Below are 21943 nucleotides of genomic sequence, written 5' to 3'. Positions count from 1 at the left end.
TATACAATCATTTTTCGGTGTATGGACGTTTATTGTAGGGTATTTGTTATTTAATTTTCTCTAATGATATAAAATAATATTTGTAGAAAATCCCTTTTACTGAATTTCTTTTAAAAAAAGTACAAAAACTGGTTAGAAAATAACTTAAAACTTTAAATTATTAAGATATTCAAATCTGATTTTTTTTTTATTATATACCAAATACGATTCACTCCAAAATTATGAAGAAAAAATTGTTATTTTTTCATCGCATTCGTAGAATAAAATAACTACTTAAATTACATATCTATTGCACAGTTTTCAACTATTTTTTTTTCAAATTTAAAAAAAAAAAATTTAATTAATTTTAAATTGCTCTAAAAATTTTGCTTAGTTTAATTGAATATCCTTAAAGTTATAGCAAAAAATGTAAAAGAAAATTTTATTTTTTATTAAACTGTTCATATCTCCATAAATATTCAAGTCAGGGTTACGAAATTTTGTTCATTTGTTGCATATAACCTAATAATAGTTACAAGATACAAATCTATTCATACCTATTTTGACATAGGATGTTCAAAAACTCTATGTTCCGTATGTAATTTATTACTGGTCTTTCAGACCTTTAAAAGATTTAAACTTCATTGATAAGTATGAGAAATTGCGTGATCTAAACACTTCAGAAGTTCTAAAATGATTCTTTAAGTATTTCTTCAGAAATATGAAATAAAGAATCAGTATAAAGTGTTTCCATTATTTTGTCTACCCCCTGTACTTTACTTAAGGTGACATAATACCTGGACTGTACACATTTATGCAGTATCGCTTGTTTCTGCTTAATTATTTACAAAGATCTGTGAAGTTCCCTTTTTGCGTTTATTTATTGTTACAAATATTCTCTGCGTTTTTAAGTAGCTGAGTCAAATGAATTTGATTTGCCAAAATCTAGTAGAACATTTACTTTAAGTGTAAAGTTTTAATATGTAATCATGTTTCAGTTTTCTTTTGTAGAAAAAGCTTTGATTTCATTTTATTTATACGGTATACAAAATTAAAATAACGAAATACAGTTTCATACTTTGTTATAAAATTTGAATAAAGTTGAATCCTTTAAATATGCTGCAGCCTTTATAAGGTGCCCAGTTTCTAAACTTAATTAAACAGTTATATGGTTATAATTAATAATCGGAAACATGGTTCAATGCAGTACCTTATTAAGATTGTGACGAATATGCTCCGTATTATGGTTCAGGATACCAATATTACGGTTTAACATTGAACCGTTTTAACATTAACATAAAACCAATTTTCTGAGCGTATATATGTCACCGGCAAAGTAGGAAATAATTGAGCTTTTCACATACAATACCTTCGCATTGAATACAATGCAAAATGACCAACCAGCAAATATGATTATTTCATACAATCAATTAGTATAATTATGATTTATTAGTATTTATTATAATTATTAAAACCAATTAATCTTGATGCAAGAAGCAAGTTCCTCGCTTAATTTGCTTTCTTTAAAAAAAAAAAGCACAAAATAACAAATATTTCTTTAATTAGAAAGTCAGAAACTCTTAGTAAACGCCATGCGTTATTAATAATAATCAATTTTAGCGGGATTATAACCCAGTAACGATGTAATTGCTTTTAAGCAAATAGCCTTTCATTAGAAAAAAGATTACGCTGTTATTCTTTATTTAAGTTTAAGAGCTATTGCCTAGTATTCCCTACAGTTTGGGTTTTCCAAATCAGATATCATGAATAATATCCAAATAAGTTAGGTAAAGTAAAATTTGTGTTTTTTAAAAAATTTATTTATTGTACAACAATTTCTTTTGTCGTCAATTCAGTTATATAAAAGAGTGGATAATAAAAAGAAGTGGAGACAATCATATTTTTCTTAAGCTCTTATGATAATGATTTTCATAAATCCTACTGTCTTAAAAATGCCAGGCATTGTTTACCGTGCCGGCAGTTTTTACTTTGCAGGAAGCAGATATTCAGCACATTAAAAATAGTGCAGCACATCAAAGGTCATTTTATAGTACATTAAAATTAATATTTAGCACGTTAAAAATAGTTTTTTGTAAAATACTAATTATTTTTTCGTTAGAATTTATTACTTATGTTACATTTTTTAAAAGTAGATTTATAGAAGATAAAAAAAATTCATTTGTTTAATGAAATAATACTGTTTTTATTGAAAAAGAACTTTATGTGTGGTGCAGGTCGTCAGTTTGATCATTTTGGTAATTTGAAACAGTGGTGGAATGCAGAAGCACTACAAAAATTTCAGTCAAAGGCCGACTGTATGATTAATCAATATGGCGACTACGTCATGACGGATATCGATATGAAGGTATAATACGTTCTTTGTTAAATGTTTTTAAAATTATATAAAGCATATTTTATTTCTTAGAATTAAAAAGTAAGAGAATGAGCTTTTATTTTTATTTTTTGTGTTCTGTTTGCGAATACGTAGATTATTTTGACATTTTCATATAGAATTCATTACATGTATTAAAGGTTATGTAAGATGTATGGAGAACATTAATTATTGTCTTACTTTACATCGAAGGGGAATTTTTTTTGCACCTCTTAATATAGTCAAATAAAAACTATGAGCAATAGAATTATAGTCTTTGCCGAAATGGAAGAATGCATCTTTTACCTTTGTTTAAATTTTTTTTGCTATGCCCACTCGATTGACGCTCGTCATTCAGGTATCAGAAGGGCATATTTGTTGGCCACTCTCTTAGGAACACTCTATTAGATGGTCTAGCGTTGCTCCCACAGTAAGGATAGATAGTACAGAGAATGAAGGAACATCCATGGAGGTCCGGGATTCGAACCCAGGACCTTTCTAATGTGATGTCAGTTCCCTGACCACTACGAATTCTGGTCGGTACTTTGTTAAAAAATGTTGATAACAAAATATATATCTATATTATTCATTTATATATTTGCTTAATAAATGTATAATAGGATTAAGTTACTAGAATGTTATTCAGAAATGCTTACTTGTCAACTAACTGTCCTTAATAAATTTAAAAAATGGTGTTATATTCTTTGAAAAAAGCTAATATCACTTAAATTCTGAACTTCAGATTTTGATAGATTAGATACTAGATATATTCTAGATTTTGATAGATACTAGATATATTCATGTAGAAATATCAAGTATAGAATAAATATACTTATTAAAAGAATTTTTTTTAAAAATTTTACAAACACATTTTGAGCTTTTTAAGGGCAGTACGAACCTTGCTGCATTCTTCACCAGTTTATATTTTGATTAATAAACTTGATTTACGATGATTTTAGCCACCATTACAAAGTAACAATTTTGAAAAGACATATGATCCTGCTGAAAAATTTATAAGTGCAAGTAATGTTAGAATAATTAACCTTAACCTCAATTGTTATTTCACAATCACTTAATATATTCTGCGGAACTGACAAGGGAAACTAGGGAAGTGGGACTCACCAATTTTGAAATAAACTAGTGGGATGTATGCCTTATGAGGAATAATTTTAGGGAGCAACATTCGTTTCGGCCCATAGAAGGTTCAGTGAGAGATAAAAAATAATTCAATATATAGAAAAATCGGTATTTTATTACTTCAATGCAGACTATTAGTTATTGCAATTATCTCATACTCCAATTAATTTTGTGGTACTTTCACGTACTATAAAATGCGTACTTTTTATCAAAATTGATTTCGAAAATTTTATATATTACTCAGAAAAGCCTGTTAGGTTAATTTGAAAAAAAAAATTGACATCAAATTTATTTAAATTTTAGTTTCAAGAAATTTTCAAAATTAATTGGAGTATGTAATTGCAAATTAATTAATTAATTAATTTGCTAACTAGTTTATTAATTATCAACTTAATTAATTATCCAATTAATTACGAATTTATTGGAGTATGAGACAATTACAATAACTAATAGTCTGCATTGAAGTAATAAAATACCGATTTTTCTATAGGTAAAATTATTTTTTATCCTTCAAAGGACCTTCTATGGGCCGAAACGAATGTTGCCCCCGAAAATTATATCTCATAAGGCATACATCCTACTAGTTTATTTCAAAATTGGCGAGTCACACTTCCCTAGTTTCCCTTATGAGATAAATACTGTGGTAAATGTTAACTAATTCAAAAAGAAACTTTTACGAACTTAACTTTTTTTCTTTCACAACTAATTTAAATTTTAAAGTAATGTGTTTTTATGAAATTTAACCACTTTATTGAGCAACAGTGCACATTAGTATCCATTATTTCATGAAAAATAAAGTATACTCTCGATATTTCAAAGTTGAAGGGACGCTAAAAAGATTTCGAGATATCGAGGTTTCGAGATAAGTTCAAAACTAACTATGATCTAAAAACTAGAAAAATATATTCTAAAATATTACTCTATAAAGTTGAGTCATGAAATATAAGAAAAACTACTATTAAATATGTATGTAATGATAGTTGACTATAAGTCTAAATACAACAATGATAATTTTATTTTTAAAAGTAAGACGAAAATATTTACGCATTAAATAGAAAAAAAAACTAGTTTATAACAAACTTACATTGTGATTTTTCCGAAAAAATTCATTTTCTATTTCGACAACAACCGTTAAAGTTGAACCAGTTAACGGACGACATAACAAGGTTTTAAGAAGAAACTCTTCATCATAGGAATTCAAATTAATATTAGGTGGATATATAATGCCATTGGGAAAAATATTTTTTTGACATAACAAGGTTTTTGAGATATCGGAGTTCGAGATATCGAGAGTATACTGTACTTCAATTTTTAATTTTTTCGGTGATATTGGAAATCTTATTTTAAGTAGGAGAAAATATATGAATCGAGTAGCGGCTCTAACCGTTGATTTAACAAGTGATGCATGTATTAGACCTTGTAAGATATGCTATATACGAGTTCAACCAATGTGTGTTATTTTTCAAAGAAACTTCAATATTTTGTATTACTCCATTTCAGATCAACGGCATAAATACTCAGGGTGAAAATATTGCCGACAACGGAGGTGTAAAGCAAGCATTCAGGGTAAGCTGTCTTAAAATATCCAACAGAAACGCACGTTTACCTAAGTTGTTGCTCAATGTTCTTTATAATTAATTTGCATGAGTTTAATATGCTTATCAGTCATAATTAAGAATCAATTCAATTTAATTTCCGATTACTAATTATGAGTTAATATATTGATGTACTGACTCAGAATTTTTAATTGAAAACTCTTTGAATTCTGAATAATTCATTAACCGTTTGACGCGGTGTCCCTTTTATATATTTTTTTCCGACGCTCTCATTACAAACAAAAATATATTTCGGTAATTTATAATTGCAAAAAGCAATCTAATAGTTACTGAAAAAGCCGGCCAGGTGGCCGAGCGGTTAGCGTGCCTGACTGTGAAGCCATAGGCTGCGGGTTCGAATCCCGCTCTGGCCATGGATGTTTCTCTCTCTTTGTGCTGTCCTCTGTTGTGTGTATGATGTGTGAATGTGACCCACCCTATAAACGGGTTTGTGGCAGTGTGGCGTGGGCAATGTTGCTCTCCTCCGTGACTTTGGTTCACAGGTGCCCACTGGGTAACGTGAAATGAGCAACAATTCTGGCATAGTATAGGCAAAGATTCAAATTCAGTGCCTGCCATTGGGGGAAAAAAGTTACTGAAAAAATCTGTTAGATTACCGGAATTATATTTGTACTGAAATATAAAATTCAAAAATAGTAGTTTGAGTTTTTTTTTCACTCATATTCAAAAATTTATCAATGATTGATTTTGTAAATTAAAGAAATTTCAAAGATTTCAACTGTTTCTCTTTGATCTAAATAGCTGCAAATCTATGCAAATTTGAAAAGTTATTGTTTCGAAGTGAGCCTTGTTCTGAAGATTTTACCTCTAATTCAGAAAGAGACATGCTGTATTTTTGTATTGCTGTATTGTTTCATGTTATATTTCGTAACCATAAGTCATTAAAATGCTAAATATGATATTGTTCACTTATTTTGACCTAAATTACAGCAAAATTATGAAAAAGAATATGAAAAATATGTTTTATAAAAATAATTAGGAGTTAGTAAATGGAAAACAAAAAAAAATTTAAATTTTAAGAATTTACACAAAAATTTACTTAAGTTAAAAATATTAATCTACATTTTTAAAGTATTAGTCTTCTTTCTAAGATTCCTAAAGGTTTTCATACAATGTACGTTTGATTTTCATATAGTACAATTTTGCGAATCAGTCATTATTGAAAATCAATGAAATAAAACAAATCAATACAAACGAGAATCAATAATAAGAGTGCCATAATTCTGTGTTAGTGATCAAGTATGCTCTCATTTTTTTTCTTAATTTATTTCAGCCAAAAACTAATTCTCTCCTAAATATTATTATATTTTTATTATAAGAAAACATTGTAATAATGAAAATAAAACATTACTTTTATTCCCACAAATCGACGAAAGCGTATGCTGATTAGTTAGATACTATGTACAAAATGCAAGAAAGTATCAAACTTAAATTTCCAGTAAAAATTGAAATCCCTATTATACTATTAGAAAACTCAATTTAACGTTGAACAATTACATCTTACAAGGATAGTAAATTAAACCATGTTACCGTTAAAGTTGAACCAGCACCAAGTAATCAAAATTTAGAATTAGTTGCTCTGCTAATATGGCTCAAACTGGCATTTTATTAAGGTTGCATCCGATTTGCACGAAAATATTGTATAACAAACTTTTCAACCTGGTTTTTAAAACGTCAGATATAAAGTCCTATAGATTTGTCATTATTTTTCCATTTTTATTAGCTTTAATTTTTTTATTAGTTATTTGTGATTACTGTTCTGAACTTTATCCAAATAAGAAAATTAACTGTTTGAATTGTTTTAAAACTGCTTTAAGTGAATAATATTTTCTTGCATATTTTGGATAATCTATATTTTCCGGTAATTGGAGGCGATTCAGATTTCATTCACTTGAATTATTTAGGGTTCTTTCTATACTACTAACTTTTAATGGAAACATTTGCAGCGCTAGTAATGCTTCATATTTGCAAACGTTACTTATTGCAGCATTCCATTCTTTTTACAACAACATTCAATTTAAGTATGCTCTAAGTAATTTTCGCATTTCTTCCACAGGCTTATCGAAGTTGGGTTTCTCGCAACGGTGATGAGCCACTTTTACCAGGACTTGAGCTGAGCCACGAGCAGTTGTTTTTTCTCAATTATGCTCAAATTTGGTGTGGAACAATGAGACCGGAAGCAGCTGTGAACATCATTCGAACTGGAGCTCATAGTCCTGGAAGATTCAGGTAATAACTTCAATTCTATACTTGGATAAGCACCTTTCTTATGAGTACCAAAGTCAGAATTTTTGATGGTTTTTCATTGAGAGACCAACATAAACTTGATGGTAACCATCAATCATTCCATCGTGAACCATTATATTTTTTAATGGTAATCAACATAAGCAACCATCACCCAAATGTAGGAATTACGACTGATTTACGATGGCCCAACATAAGAATAGCAACTTGTTTTGATAGTTTGTTCATATTGAACCAACAGAAATTTCCATCATAGTTTCGTAGACATCAAATCTTAGAACGGTCATGAACCACCATCACCTTAATGAAGGAATTTGATCTGATTCATAATGGGCCAGCATTAAAAAAATGTTTTTGATATTATATTTCTGTTGAACCAACAGGACTTCTCATTAAACCTTCATGGAAATGTACAGTTTAAACCATCATAGACCATCACAGATCATCATGAATTGTTGGTTCATGTGAATCAAATTCTCTGGACGGTCAACCATCATAGTGTTGAGGTAGCATTTTCCATCACGGAATGATGGAAGTTTGTTGGCATATTAAACATAATGAGCACAGAATGGAAAATGTTGGATGATGGTGACCATCAAATGATGTTGGACCATCATGAATCGCACTGAAAACCAACATAAACCATCAAATTTTTTTGATGGAACCATCAATAATTTCATCAATGATTTCGCTGACGATCTTTTTTTTTGGTAGTTTCTGCTACGGATTTCACGATTTTTTTAAATAATTTTTTTTAATGTGATGATGATTTGCAAAATGCGAAAAAGGAAATAATTAGTATGTTTTCTCCATAAAAAAATGCAAGAATATCAGCCATAATTATTACATATTCAAATAAAATAGTTGTATTATTTTAACCGAAAAGTTTTTTTTGAAGTTGACGCTTTGTTACTTTAAATTACTATCATGTATATTTGTTATTTTTAAAAGTATATTTTCAGAAAGGTATTAGTATTACAGAGGTATGTTGCAGAAAGCCCGAAAAAATTCTGCTCGTAATTTCTGATTCTTAATTTCAGAGTAATTGGAGCTCTGTCCAACTCAAAGGATTTCTTGGAAGCATACAACTGCCCAAAAGGAAGTGCCATGAATCCAGAACACAAGTGCGAAGTGTGGTAAACAACAACAAGAAATAAAAAATTAAAGTGATACATTCCAAAGGGATCTTTCGTGCAGATCAAAACAAAAAGGAAAAAAAAACTTTTTTTTAATGAAAATGAAGTTGATATTTGCTTTGGATAGACGCACATTCTGCTTGCTTTCCCAAAACAAGCCTTACGCTATCTTCCATTAGTGTTTTAAATTAATAATTCATTTCGAATAATGTTCATAAATGTGTCCAACATTTTATTTTAATGTATGTAACTCATAAGTTATTATTGCTGGCCATGAACCATTAAACATAACAGGGGTGACAAAAATGAAACTGAAGATTTGTTTGCATCACGAGGTGGCGTAGAATGTGGCTTATCAGGTTGCTTTTAACTATTGTGAATAATTTAAATGTATATTCAGATATACAGAACATACTTTGATTTACAATTATGATGCTCTTTTTTTGTATACCAGTCGCACAGAAGTCTATGCCAGATCATCTAGTGGTACCTCAAAATTATTATAGTGGTATAAATAATTTAAATATATATTCAGATAGACAGAACATACTTTTAATTTACAACTGTGATGATACTCTTTTTTGTATATCAGTCACACAGAAATCTATACCAGATCATCTAGTGGTTTCTCAAAATTATAATAGTGGTATAAATAATTTAAATATATATTCAGATAGACAGAACATACTTTTAATTTACAACTGTGATGATACTCTTTTTTGTATATCAGTCACACAGAAATCTATACCAGATCATCTAGTGGTTTCTCAAAATTATAATAGTGGTATAAATAATTTAAATATATATTCAGATAGACAGAACATACTTTTAATTTACAACTGTGATGATACTCTTTTTTGTATATCAGTCACACAGAAATCTATACCAGATCATCTAGTGGTTTCTCAAAATTATAATAGTGGTATAAATAATTTAAATATATATTCAGATAGACAGAACATACTTTTAATTTACAACTGTGATGATACTCTTTTTTGTATATCAGTCACACAGAAATCTATACCAGATCATCTAGTGGTTCCTCAAAATTATTATAGTGGTATAAATAATTTAAATATATATTCAGATAGACAGAACATACTTTTAATTTACAACTGTGATGATACTCTTTTTTGTATATCAGTCGCACAGAAATCTATACCAGATCATCTAGTGGTTTCTCAAAATTATAATAGTGGTATATGAAATTTTGTCGTAAAATGTATTTAATGAAACATTCCAGATCACAATAATGTGACAACTCTAACTCATATAATGAGTTATGTTTAGTATAAGGTGAAAGTTTATAGCATTTAAGTGGTTCTTGAACCATGTGAATATCCACTGCATTGATAAGTTTACCACTATAACAATTTTGAGAAACCACTGAACACCCTGCTATACAGATAAATCTTTATTGGACCTACACTAGTTCTCTTCAACGCAATTTTCATTTAAGCATACTATGACATTCCTACCAACTTTTACGCTTTTCAAAATAGCTTTTTTTTTCTAGTGGTAGGGAAATGCCAATTCAATTGAAAGTGTAAAATGATATTTTATAAAGATTTAGTCAACATTTGAAAACTCTTTCGGAGAGCCAGGAGGCCTGTTTTATACAAGTTTAACTTATTTAAATGAAATGTAGTCAAAATCGTTTTAAATTACATTTATTCATACAAGAATAAAGTGTGGATATATAAATTTTGCTACTACATGAAATATAAAACTAAAATTTTCCGGAAAAGTTTACAGGTTTGTTGCGGGTATTCAGCAAAGCATGAAATAATTTGTTGACGAAACCGTGCTGACAGCATGCAGATGATCGGAATTGTCACTGGTAGTTAAGCATTTAAAGGATAATACCTGTATTGAAATAAATTAGCATAAGTCAAAAAAGAAAAAATTTAACGGCATTAGTTTATAAGATATCCCATACCTACCAACTTGTACGAATGTCGAGAAAAAGTTTTTAGGGATAGCAACATTTCTGTTTGAATGTATTATTTCTGGTTTTTATTATTTTACAGAAAAAATTATTTTATCTGTCATGTCAAATTAATAATTTAAAATTGTTTATAAGATCTATTGGTAAGACCAAGTTCGCTTACGATTAAGCTGTCTGTAAAGTATTTTATAGAGTGGTAGACATTTGAAAACTTTTAGAATATTTGGTAATTTTGCCAACATTTTAAAAGAGTCACCACTGAAAAACTGTAGCAAAGTGGTTTTGCATATGAACTTTTAAATCATTTATGTGTAGTGGTGTGGAAAAATAGTTTAAATTAATTAAAAAAATATTACATTGAAACATTAAATTAGCTACCACTAGAATATTTTTTTACTAACAGTGTAGAAAGTTGGCAGTCCTCGTAAAACAGTTATGCTTGTAAGTATTGGAAAAATAACTAAATTTTAGGACAATTCTTCCCACGATAATTATTATTTTACTACTATTTTATAAAGGACCGTACAAGTTGACATATTTGAGTTACATATTTTCTTCCTCAAAACAATTTTGAATGCTTAATCTTTCTCTCCTCAAAATTTACAAAGACTTATTTTGATTTCTTTTTCCTTCAAAAATATTTAATGCTTAATTTAACTTTAACGATAAACCTTTTTAGCTTATTTATTTCTGAAAATCGCAGTTATTTAAATTTTCAGTCTGAATTTCGTTTATAATATATCCGAATTATAAAATGCGATATGTTTTCCAGCAAACATTTTTTTTTTTTTATGTATTCCAGTTTGTATTTTCAGTTCTCAACCGATCAAAACATTTTGATTGTTGAAAATCTGGGCCGTCAAATCTTTTAAGTTTTTGTTAGAAAAATAATATTCTAATAATAACAAAAGTCCCTGATAAAATTGTGCGAGATTGTTTAAAAAATTGATATCGCAATTGTTATTTTGTACAAATATTTCCCGAGATTATAAAATAGAATTTTATTAGAAGTTAATTTTTTACATTTGCTTAGAAATGAGCATATTCATTATTAGTTTATAATTTAACCCTTTACAAACGAGCGCATTTTTCTGGATTGAGCTAGACAAAATTTACCGAATTAAATTATTTTTAAATTCAAACCTTTAACGCATTAAAGGCTTTTTATCCATAGTGCGTGAATATGCATTTTGCCCTAATTTCCCTCTCTCGCCCTCTGCGGTTTTTCTAGTTTTATTTTTTTCACCTTTATTTATTTTCCATTTTCTGTTTCACTTTCAAGTACTGCTGTTTGTCTAGTTTTGTTTTTCATATTTTTGTTGACAATTTTAAGTTTTCTGTTTCAAACCACTTTTGTTTTCCTCATTCATTCAGGCGAGTCTTGAGAATATGCGCCTATTTTTAAGCGCTTGAATTTTTATAACCATCTTCATACTTTTTTGAAGCAAATGAAGTTTTATATCAGGTATGTCTTTCAACTTCAGTTCATTAATTTATGTAAATTATTACTAGCTCCGTACAAAAAAGAAAAATCTTAAGTAGTGGTAGTAATATTTATATCAGGGCTCGAAAAAACTCAGAAATTTTACCCGTCCCCGAGGACGGCTTGTCCAACAATGTACCCGTCCTCCTTTGAAACTAGCCCGTTGCTTCTAAATAAATAAAAATATTATTTTCTCTTATTTATTACAAACATTTATATAAATTGCACAATGAATTAGTAGTTACAAGGATTATAAATACTAGGATTACATTATATAGTAATAAAAGAAATACTAGGTTACTAATAGTAAAACCTAGTATTTCTATTATGAAATAATTTATTTCTTTGATGAAATAATTTAAATAACAAAGATTAAGTCATCTGTCAATTATCATGTCAATTTATCCGATGGTACTGCGTTTTTTAAATGAGTCAAATATGACGTTTGCCAGTTCCACAATCAAGCCAATGATTTACTGAGGTTTCTGCACAAAAATGTGAAAGAGGTTTTCCATTTAGGTAGATGTTCATAAATGCGTTTAACGCTTCTTGTTTAAGACCAGTAAGTAATGTGTTTTTTTATAAATTCATTGCTGAAAAGTCCCTTTCAACCGCTGCAGTACTCCCAGATAGAGAAAACATCAATTCCACAATGCGCAGCATGTTGCTGTATTTCGAGATTAAAGGGTCATAGAAGTGAGGCGCTAGACTCTTGTAAGATAACAAAAATTGAAAATGAATCACGAACATTAACTGGAAAATGGCCGTCCGCGCGGACGCTGGGTTCGAGAAATTTGTTGTCCGTTGGGAATTTTTGATCGCCGAGGACAGGCGGTTTTTCGAGCCCTGATTTATATAAAAAATATTTTAATTTGTGCACAATATATAAACTATACATAATTATATCAGCTTCCTTTGAGTAAAATAAACAGTGTTAATTTAAATTCAGCGATTATATTTTTTGAATATTTATAATATCATGAATCTGACATTTGTACTCTTCTAAGGGTTAATCTAGCAAAAGTAATTAGTCCTTGTTCCTTTTCATTTTTGAAAAGTTACTACTTCAAAAATTTGTTCCGGGCAGAGAAGTACTCATATTTATTACATAAATTTATATTGCGCCTTGTGAAGTAAGTGTTAAGCAGACATTTATGGTGTTAATTGAATTCAGAATGAATACATTGAAATGTCATCATTACCTCATCTCATCAACACTTACATAAATCAGATCTGCTACTTATGCGGAAAATACAGTCCTTGACCAAATTATTAGACGCAATATAAGATTCTATGTAAAATCTTAATCATCAGGTGATACTCTATACAGCTTTATTGTTTTTACGTGGCTGAAACCGGTTTACGCTTGTTTATGTTCGTGTATCAATTGGTCAGCATTGTAATGCAATACGTTAAAAAAATAAACACAAATGGGAAGTATATAGAAAATCTCCTAAATAAAAACCCATTACATATATGTTTAAATCTAAAAGTATTGCAAACAATTTCGTGTAAAACATGTAATTATTACAAAAATTGCAGAGCGTTTAATAATTTGAGCGGTAGCGCTACGCGCTGTCGTGCCTCAGGTCCTTGGTTCGATCCTCTGGCCGGGCAAAGCTGACTCAGCCTTTCATCCCTTCAGTGGGTCGATAAATGAGTACGAAGCATGCTTGGGAACTAAACACTGGGGGTTCCGCGTTCGGCTGACCACCTAAGCGGAACATCTGCTCCTGCACCCCAGAGCCCAAGGTCAAGAAAACTGAGATGGGCACGGTAGGCCTTGGCCCTCTATGGGCTTTCGTGCCGCTGAGTTTAGTTTTTCGTTTAATAATTTGATATAATTATTACAATATAATAATATAATACTCGATATTATAAGTATTCTGTAGTCATATAATATATCGTCTAATTTAGGGGTTTTCTACTTACATGAGGCCGGGGGGAGCAATTAAAAACAACAGTCAAATGTAGGGGGGGGCGCAACTTTATCAGAATTTTATATAGGACTCTTTTTGTTTGAATTAACATTAAATATTACTGTCAGATTTTTATCAAGTTGTACAAAACAAAAGTATTGAATTACAAATAATAATAAATAATTTTCGATTTTCTTCTAATAATTTCTTAATAATAAATAATAATAATAAATTTTCTTGAATAAATATTTTCTTGGATGCAAAACCTGAGAAATAATTTCTTTGTACCGTTGGTATGTTAAATTTCACAGAAACAAAGAAGTTGGGTTTTTTTTTGACGAAGGAAAGTATTTTAAACCCACATAGATTTTTACGAAAATTGTCCTTAAAAAATGACAACTTATGTATTTTAGTTCGCGGGCCACAAAAAAAGGCTTCGCCGGCCGCCAGTTAGTAACCACTGGTCTAATTTATACAATCGTCGAATTTATATTATATATCGCCTGATTTAACCAATCGATACACGACCGTAAACAAGTGCAAACCGGTTTCAGTCGCGGCAAAGAAATAAAGCTGAATAGTATCAACAGATAATAAAGATTTTACATAGAATCTTCCAGCGCGTCTAAAAAATTTTCGATGAACTGCAAGTTTAAAAAAAAGTGGTTTACAAAAGTATTCATTTCTTCCAAATAAAAGCTAAAAATGAAATGTTCTTTTTACCACACTTTCATCTTTGCCGGATAATTCTACAAAAACAAATTTTCTGGTTTGATTCACTTTTAGTTTTCTTTCTTTTTTTTCTTTTTTTTTATATTCTTTGTATAAACTCTTCATCAGTTTATTTGTTTTTTTAAAACCTCCAAAAAGAAACATCACATGCTTCATGTCTTAAGCTCTTCCATGCTTTTGTAAATAATTTCATGTCATATTGATATTTTGTTTTATTTCATTTTTTATTTATGAACATTAGTTTGTAATAAGTGTTATGTATATATGCACGCATATGTATAGCAAAAAAGAAATAAAAATTGGGAAAAATCGTAAGTAACTTCTTTGTTTTTAAATTTCAGGCTTGATTATTTTCCGAATCGAATTGCATCGAATCAATTTTGCATATCCAAGTACATAGGGCATGGAGGAGAACATATGATATAAGATCGCTCTTGACTACTGCAGTCTGGGGGGGGTCTTAAAATAACTCTAGTGACGTTTGTGTGGTTGACAAAAATTTTGAGACAACAAACCTAAGGCCTAGGAACAACAAATTCACTTCTCAATTAAAGAAGTTCCTAGCCCTAGATATGATTTCTGGGATAGGTGGCGTCTGTCAAAAGCATCCCAGACATGCCCTATGAGACTCTCGTCTGGAGATCTGGCTGGCCCTTAAATCACTTGAATATCTTAGGTTATGGTGGCTCAGGAAATAGAGCGCTCTCTTCCTATTGAGATGAACCGAGTTCGAATCCCGGCAATGGCTGGTTGATTCGAATTCCAAACCCGGCTCGAACCGACCACTTTGCTGACGTAAAATATCCTCAGTGGTAGTCTGATCATGGCTTAGAGTCCCCTAGCAGTCAGGCTAGCCATGGGAGTTTTGTGGTCCTCCTATCCATGTAACGCGAATACGGATTAGTTCCATCAAAAAGTCGTCCACAAAGGCAAATTTATCCCAATACTTGATCCAGGAGTTCCCTTGTCTTCTGGATTGAGTTCAAAATTACAAAGTTACAGAATTGAACATTAGTAGTCATAAACCCAAAAATTGGGTCGGCTAAAACTAAACGTAACGAAACAAAATGTAACGCAACCAGAACACCCAAAACAGCGTTAGCGAAAAAGAAATATCTAGAAAAATTTCACTTTGTTGTTTCTAATGCCACATACCAATCCAGCAAGTCTGCTTAATGGAAACAAACGTATTAAAGGCAGAGAGAGCATTTCTTGTTTTTCAGTGACACTATCTATGACCAAGAATACGACTTCAGCCCTGCACACGTAACAACCCGTTTATAGGGCGGACACAGTCATTCATCCACAGTTCGTAATTTTGACCTGAACCATAGAACGATCAATCTCCAATCCAGAGGTTTGATTTGTTATGCGAACATAAAGGACTTCGTGACCCAGCAGATATTTTTTTTTATATCCATCGTTGAAGAGCAGACAGACCCAATTTTGGGTTTACGACTACTAATGTTCAACTCCGTAGCCTTGCAATTTTGAACCAATTCAGAAGACAAGGAAACTCCTGGATCAAGTACCCCCACAGGTATTGATTTGTTATTGGAACATAATATTATTCAACCCTGTCCCGCCCCCGTCAGGGGGCATCCAGGGAGTACTGATAGATTACAAACATGATTATAACACGGAGAATTTAAAACATAAAAGAACACAAAATTGAAAATATAGTGGATGGTGAGCAATTACAGATGGAAAGATGAGTTAATATTAAGCTATAATTAAGGTAACAGTGAATCATGAATATTTACAGATGAAAAGAACTCAATTCACAAAGACATTTGAAGTGGATGCAATTCGTAGCGATGAGAGTACCTGAGGATATACCTGTTGTATACCTGGAACATGGAGAAGGAGGACTCGACAGATTTAACGCGCACCAGTCATTTACCACACGGGGCTTTTTCGGCCCACGAGGATTGAACTCGCGACCTCTTAGACATGGACCCAACGCCCTACAAACCAGACTATCCCGGCCTCTAAAATTTCACTTTATTTGGTTCACTATTTCTTGAACTGCCATCAAAAATGTCTTCATTCTTTTTCGACATTAATGTAGTTTAATGCAGTGTATACCATATAAATTAAGTACTTTTCACAATCAAGTAACAAATTTCCCTAGCAACAATTATACCTTTGACCCAGTTGAGCTCAAAATTGGCTCAATATGGATCCTATATGAGCATGCTCCGAGGGACCCATATTGGGATGTTTAGATTTTTCAATGTTGGTCCGAATCAGTGTCAATATCGGCCTTTATAGGGTCAATATAGGGCTTATATTGGCAGAATAATGATTATAAAATATCAGATGAATCTGACAATTCTATGTAGGGTCAATACTGTTTGTAAAGTATCAGTAAAATATCGGGCCCTATATAGAACGTAGGGCCAATATTGGTTGCAAAGTTTCAGTAAAATATCGGGTGAATCTGACAATTCTATGTAGGGCCCATATCGGAAAATATCGGCCTTCTTAACCCTTATTGAGCCAAGGTTCTTAAACATTGGTCCAATGAGGGGCCAAGTTATTTTGCTGCTAGGATTATTGTGAAATGTACCAAATTTGAAGCAGTAAGTATCAATTTTGAAGTGAAATCCAGTTACAGTTTCATAGCGATTCCATATGAGCAAATAATACAATTCAGTGGTCTGTCCAGACAATTTGTGAAAGATCCTGTTTTTGTAAAATTGTGAAAAACTACTCATTTGTAAATATAAAATAAGCGTTAAGTCACATTCTTTCAACCAGGGTCCTGCTTTTGTGCAATAGGTTCCTGTTATTGCAAAAATTGCTAAAAACCTTTTCAAGAAGTTTTTAAATTTTAAATAGATGCAAGATTACGCTCCGCAATTGCTGCTTCTAAATTAGAGATGCAACATACAAATATTTGGTATTTAGCCTATACTGTTCAACACAGAATATTCATTTCGGACGAATAATGGAAACAAAATCACTCACCTTTTTAATAATTTCAATTGACATATTTTGAATAACACAACTTAGTTATATATCACTTTTAATGCGTTACGCATTAAGTAAACTTAAACAATTCTTAAATTTATAATATTTTATTTAAAAAATTGCCAGAAATTAATTTTTATTTACATAATATTCTATTAATTAATTTTATGAATAAATATAAATTGATCGATTATTTATTAACGAAAAACAAAAATTATAATTTAATATCAATAAGAATGTGCACACGATGTTTGTAAAAGTAAAAATACTTTCTTAGAATACTACATTTGGAATTTAAACTTAGGGAAACTTGGAAAATTTAGTTCGTTTCGCACTGCCTTTCGTTTTTTTTTTCACCGTCAGGAAGGGTTTATTCGATTAACAAAACAATAATGAAGATAAACAAATTTGTGAAGGGTCCGATTAAAAGATTAATTATTTTGTTAACGGACCCAAATTTCTTCTAAACAGACCCCTGCAATTTATAAACACTTAGGTGAATGTATTATGATTTAATTATTTAAGTACAGCAAAGCGAATTTTATACTGTATTATATAAAAATATTATAATTATCAGATTAAGAAGTGACACATAACTTCCCCAATTAAGTTTTGGCCACCATGGCAAAGAGAGCGAAACACTTAAAAAAGCATTTGATACACTCGATTGCGTTGTCACGAATTCGAATCCAGCCAAGAAATGGAAGTTTTCCTTTAAACGACTTAAAAAGAATAATAAAACCTTCCTTCGACGAAACTTCGTTCAAGGAAAGAGCTCTTTTGATCGAAAACAAGAGTAAGCGAGACAAATTTATCAATAATAAAACCTAAGCCAACCCAGTTGACCAAAATGAATGTTACATGGTGGTATTTGCTGACAAAAAACTTCTTGTTTGAGTTAACGATAACATTTTTATTGAAATCTTATTCAACCACAGACAATCAAACAGTTTGTGAACTTAACCATGACATGTTATTTTTTTTCTTCTTCTTAAATTCGAAAGAATAAAGAACATTTTATTTTAAAATGTTTCCTTAATTTTGAAGGGCTATTTACTACACTTGTTCTAATGTAAGCACAGAAATTACATTAGAAAAAGAGTAGTAAATATTTAATTATAAATCTGATTTTTTTTAATTGTTTATTTTTCCCTTTCAGATATTTTTCTGTCCTTATTTTAGCCAGGAGTTCCAGATAGTTGGGAAGCATTCGACATTAACTTAGACATAAAGTTCGTACGGTCTTTAAAAAGAATTAAAACTGGGTTACTAAATTAAGAAAATAAGTTTATGCACCACTACACTTAATATTTCCAAATAAATACTAGTCGCGAAATCTGCCGTACTGCATTTTTAAAATGAAATTCACTGAAAATAGGTGTTACGTTATTTTATTGAAATATTAGCATTACTTTTTAAATTTTTCAAGGTCCGTATGAACCTTGTATATAAAATTAGTCAAAAAGAATTTCAAATCAAGCTTAATTAAGAATAAAATATTACCTTTCCTCAATCGTCTTAAGTTTATGCATAGTTATCGCAATTATTGTTTATTATGCAAATATATGCAAGATAACAGAGTTATATGCAAGATAAAATGAAATATAGAAGATGTTATTCACCATCTATCCTAAAAATTAAAAAAAAAAAAACGCTACCGGAAGTCTTGATGTCCTCTTCTGACGTCATAACATTACACTGACTATTTCTTTTTTTTTTTCTTTTTTTTTTGATGCTCTGGATTTGTTTGTATATAATTCGGAATACTTAGTTTTTCTTAATTTAATTTTTGTGCCATGATTTTGTGAAAAAATGTGTTCTTCCTATTTTTAAATATCATATGAAGATATGAAAAAAGTACTTTGAGAAATTATCCTAAATTGATTTTGCAACGAACTATAGGGGGCGTTGTTGTATGAGACGGATACCTGCGATTTCTATATGAACAGTGATTCAGTTACTCCGGAGACGTCTTTAATGTAGCGTGTAACATTGTAACGTTCCTTCTTTGTCATGACTTATTAAATTTAAAAAAGAAAAATGTTTGATATCCTTTCTTATGCAACCAAAAACAAGATGGTATCTCCTTTTTTTTAAAGAAGGAACATCCAAAACACATCTGAAAAATATTTGTAAATAAACAGAAAAAAGTATGTATCTTCTTATTAGAGTTAAACCTAATGCCTGAGAAATAGTTTTACTAAATTTAATGATATAACTTGAAAGGCCTATTTAAACTTTACATTCTATAGTTTTAAGAATCATATTACTTTAAACATCATAATAAGCAAAAAGTATACATAAACTTCATAATTTTAAATAATTTAATTTTGTAAAAACAGTTCTTCGACAACAATTTTAAGTTTTAATAAAAATCATTATTTAGAAAATAAAAAACGTAAAATAAAGAATGCTTACGATACAAAGCAAAAAAGAAAAAAACCAATTCTAAAAATTCCTTACATTAAAATAAACAACTTTCATGTTTTTTTCTTTTTTGATTCATAATCGGACGCAGAAAACCATTCTATAGAAAACTATCATCAAATAAGAAAAAAATATTTAAAAGTAAAAAATTTTATTTTATAAAAATTAACACTTACTTGCTTTATAAATCAGAAGAATTCCAAAATGATTTGTTCTTCGATTTTTGTTACCATTTTTTAGTGCTACGAAAATGCGTCTTTGGGATTTGCCAAAAATAGAACAAGATGCAATTTTATTTTTTCAGGAGCGGCATATTTTGCATATTGTCCACCGAAATCCGATAAACTACTTTGATTTTAAATAAAGTGTTTTATTTTATGATTTGTCGCAAAAATTTTGGTGTAGATTGGTGGCACTTAAAAACCGCCTAATCTGTAGTTGCGGTGTCGTTATTACGTAAGTACCGAATTTTTATTCCGTACTTTCTTTAATCATATTACTTCAAACATTAGAATATACAAGAAGTATACATTAGTACATAATGTTATACCATTTAATTTTTCAAAACAATTATTTTAACAATTTGTATCAAAAAATTATAAACTAAAAAACGTTAAAATAAAGAATTCTTAGGATAAAAAAACGATTTTAAAAATTCCTCATATTGAAATAAAAAAACTTCCATGTTGTTTCTCTTTTTATTCTTATAGTTCTTAATCAGACGTAAAAAAGCATTCTGTAGAGAACTATCATCAAATGAGAAAAAAAAATATTTACAAGTTTACAGTTTTATTATAAAAATCATACATAACACTTATCATTTTGGAATTCTCCAGAATTATAAATCAGGTATGTTCTTTGTTTGAAAACTTTATTCTCAAATAATAGATACATAGTTTATCCCTTCATTACTTTTAGATAACATACTACACAGCAAAATTTTATAATTGTAAGATCTTGATATGTTTTTGAATATGCAGCTAAAAACAGAATAGCTGAATTCTAGTTGAAATTATTCTTTCAAAACTAAAAAATGCTCACCAAGAAAACGATAAAAATTAATTAAGAATCGGCACAAATGGCACTATTTCAAGTAATTTGGATAATTTTTTATTGTTGTTTTCCGAATTATATGGATACAGAAATATATACTATTCTATAACGAAGAAGAATATTCTATAATATTACAGTTCTGTACGTTCTGAATTCACATTTATTTATTGGAAAGACGAAAGCAATATTGACTTCACTTTAATTTGTAATGAATTGAAGACAGAAGAAATGCATTTTACCTTAATACACACATCGATAACAGTATGCGATAGCGAAATCGGAAGTTATCAGTTGCAAGTTTGTTGATAATAGAAATTAAAAATTATTGAGAAATTTTTCTTCAAATTTTCGGCGCGTTCTGGGTCCGAAAGATATCCCAATATTCTGGAGAGTTTTTTCAAGTTCTTCGGCTTTTCCTTAGGGAAATTTTTATTTTTATTTGCTAAGAAAATGGCGTCTGATTCTGCCAATGATTTTGATGAACTGAATGAAAATGTGATAAATTAATGTCTGATATTTATAGGCTCCCGCTAGAGGGTTTACTCGAGAGTTGCGATCGCGAATTACATGATCGTTAAGATACTCAATTTGGTTTACACCTGCAGAAATTCTTATACCTGAATCTTATACCGGAAGTTGAAACAACCTCTACAAATATTGCCCCCTACGGTGGAAAACATGAAACGCGGTCGAGAATAGAGTGAATTTAATACGATATCATCGTGAGCACTGATAATTTTCATTTCTGTGATGGAAATATCAACCACATTATTTAAAAAGGTATATTTAGTTCAGTTCGAAAAATATGTCTATTTGTTTTAATATGTCTATTTATCATAACGGCATATCTCGATGCTTAAATTTCGGAATCATTTAACACTTAATATTTTTATACAGTCGCTGGCCAAAGTATAAGACGCAC

The 21943-nt window shown here is 30.0% G+C and overlaps 1 protein-coding gene across 2 annotated transcripts in view; it reads left to right on the top strand.

The window, feature by feature from the left end:
* Positions 1 to 10389, top strand: part of LOC107442754 (neprilysin-1) — a 99498-nt gene extending 89109 nt beyond the window's left edge. For both annotated transcript variants that reach the window (XM_087157909.1, XM_087157910.1), the window contains exons 18-22: positions 2214 to 2344; positions 4988 to 5053; positions 7160 to 7332; positions 8388 to 8969; positions 9658 to 10389. In XM_087157909.1, the coding sequence (XP_087014035.1) occupies positions 2214 to 2344; positions 4988 to 5053; positions 7160 to 7332; positions 8388 to 8487 (470 nt within the window). In that variant the 3' untranslated portion in view covers positions 8488 to 8969; positions 9658 to 10389. The remainder of the gene's footprint in view (positions 1 to 2213; positions 2345 to 4987; positions 5054 to 7159; positions 7333 to 8387; positions 8970 to 9657) is intronic.
* Positions 10390 to 21943: the final 11554 nt, after the last annotated feature.

The sequence above is a fragment of the Parasteatoda tepidariorum genome, chromosome 2, assembly GCF_982258835.1.
Source record: "Parasteatoda tepidariorum strain Cologne lab strain chromosome 2, Ptep-v5.0, whole genome shotgun sequence".
Lineage (NCBI taxonomy): Eukaryota > Metazoa > Arthropoda > Arachnida > Araneae > Theridiidae > Parasteatoda > Parasteatoda tepidariorum.
This window is presented reverse-complemented; position numbering and strand designations above follow the sequence as displayed.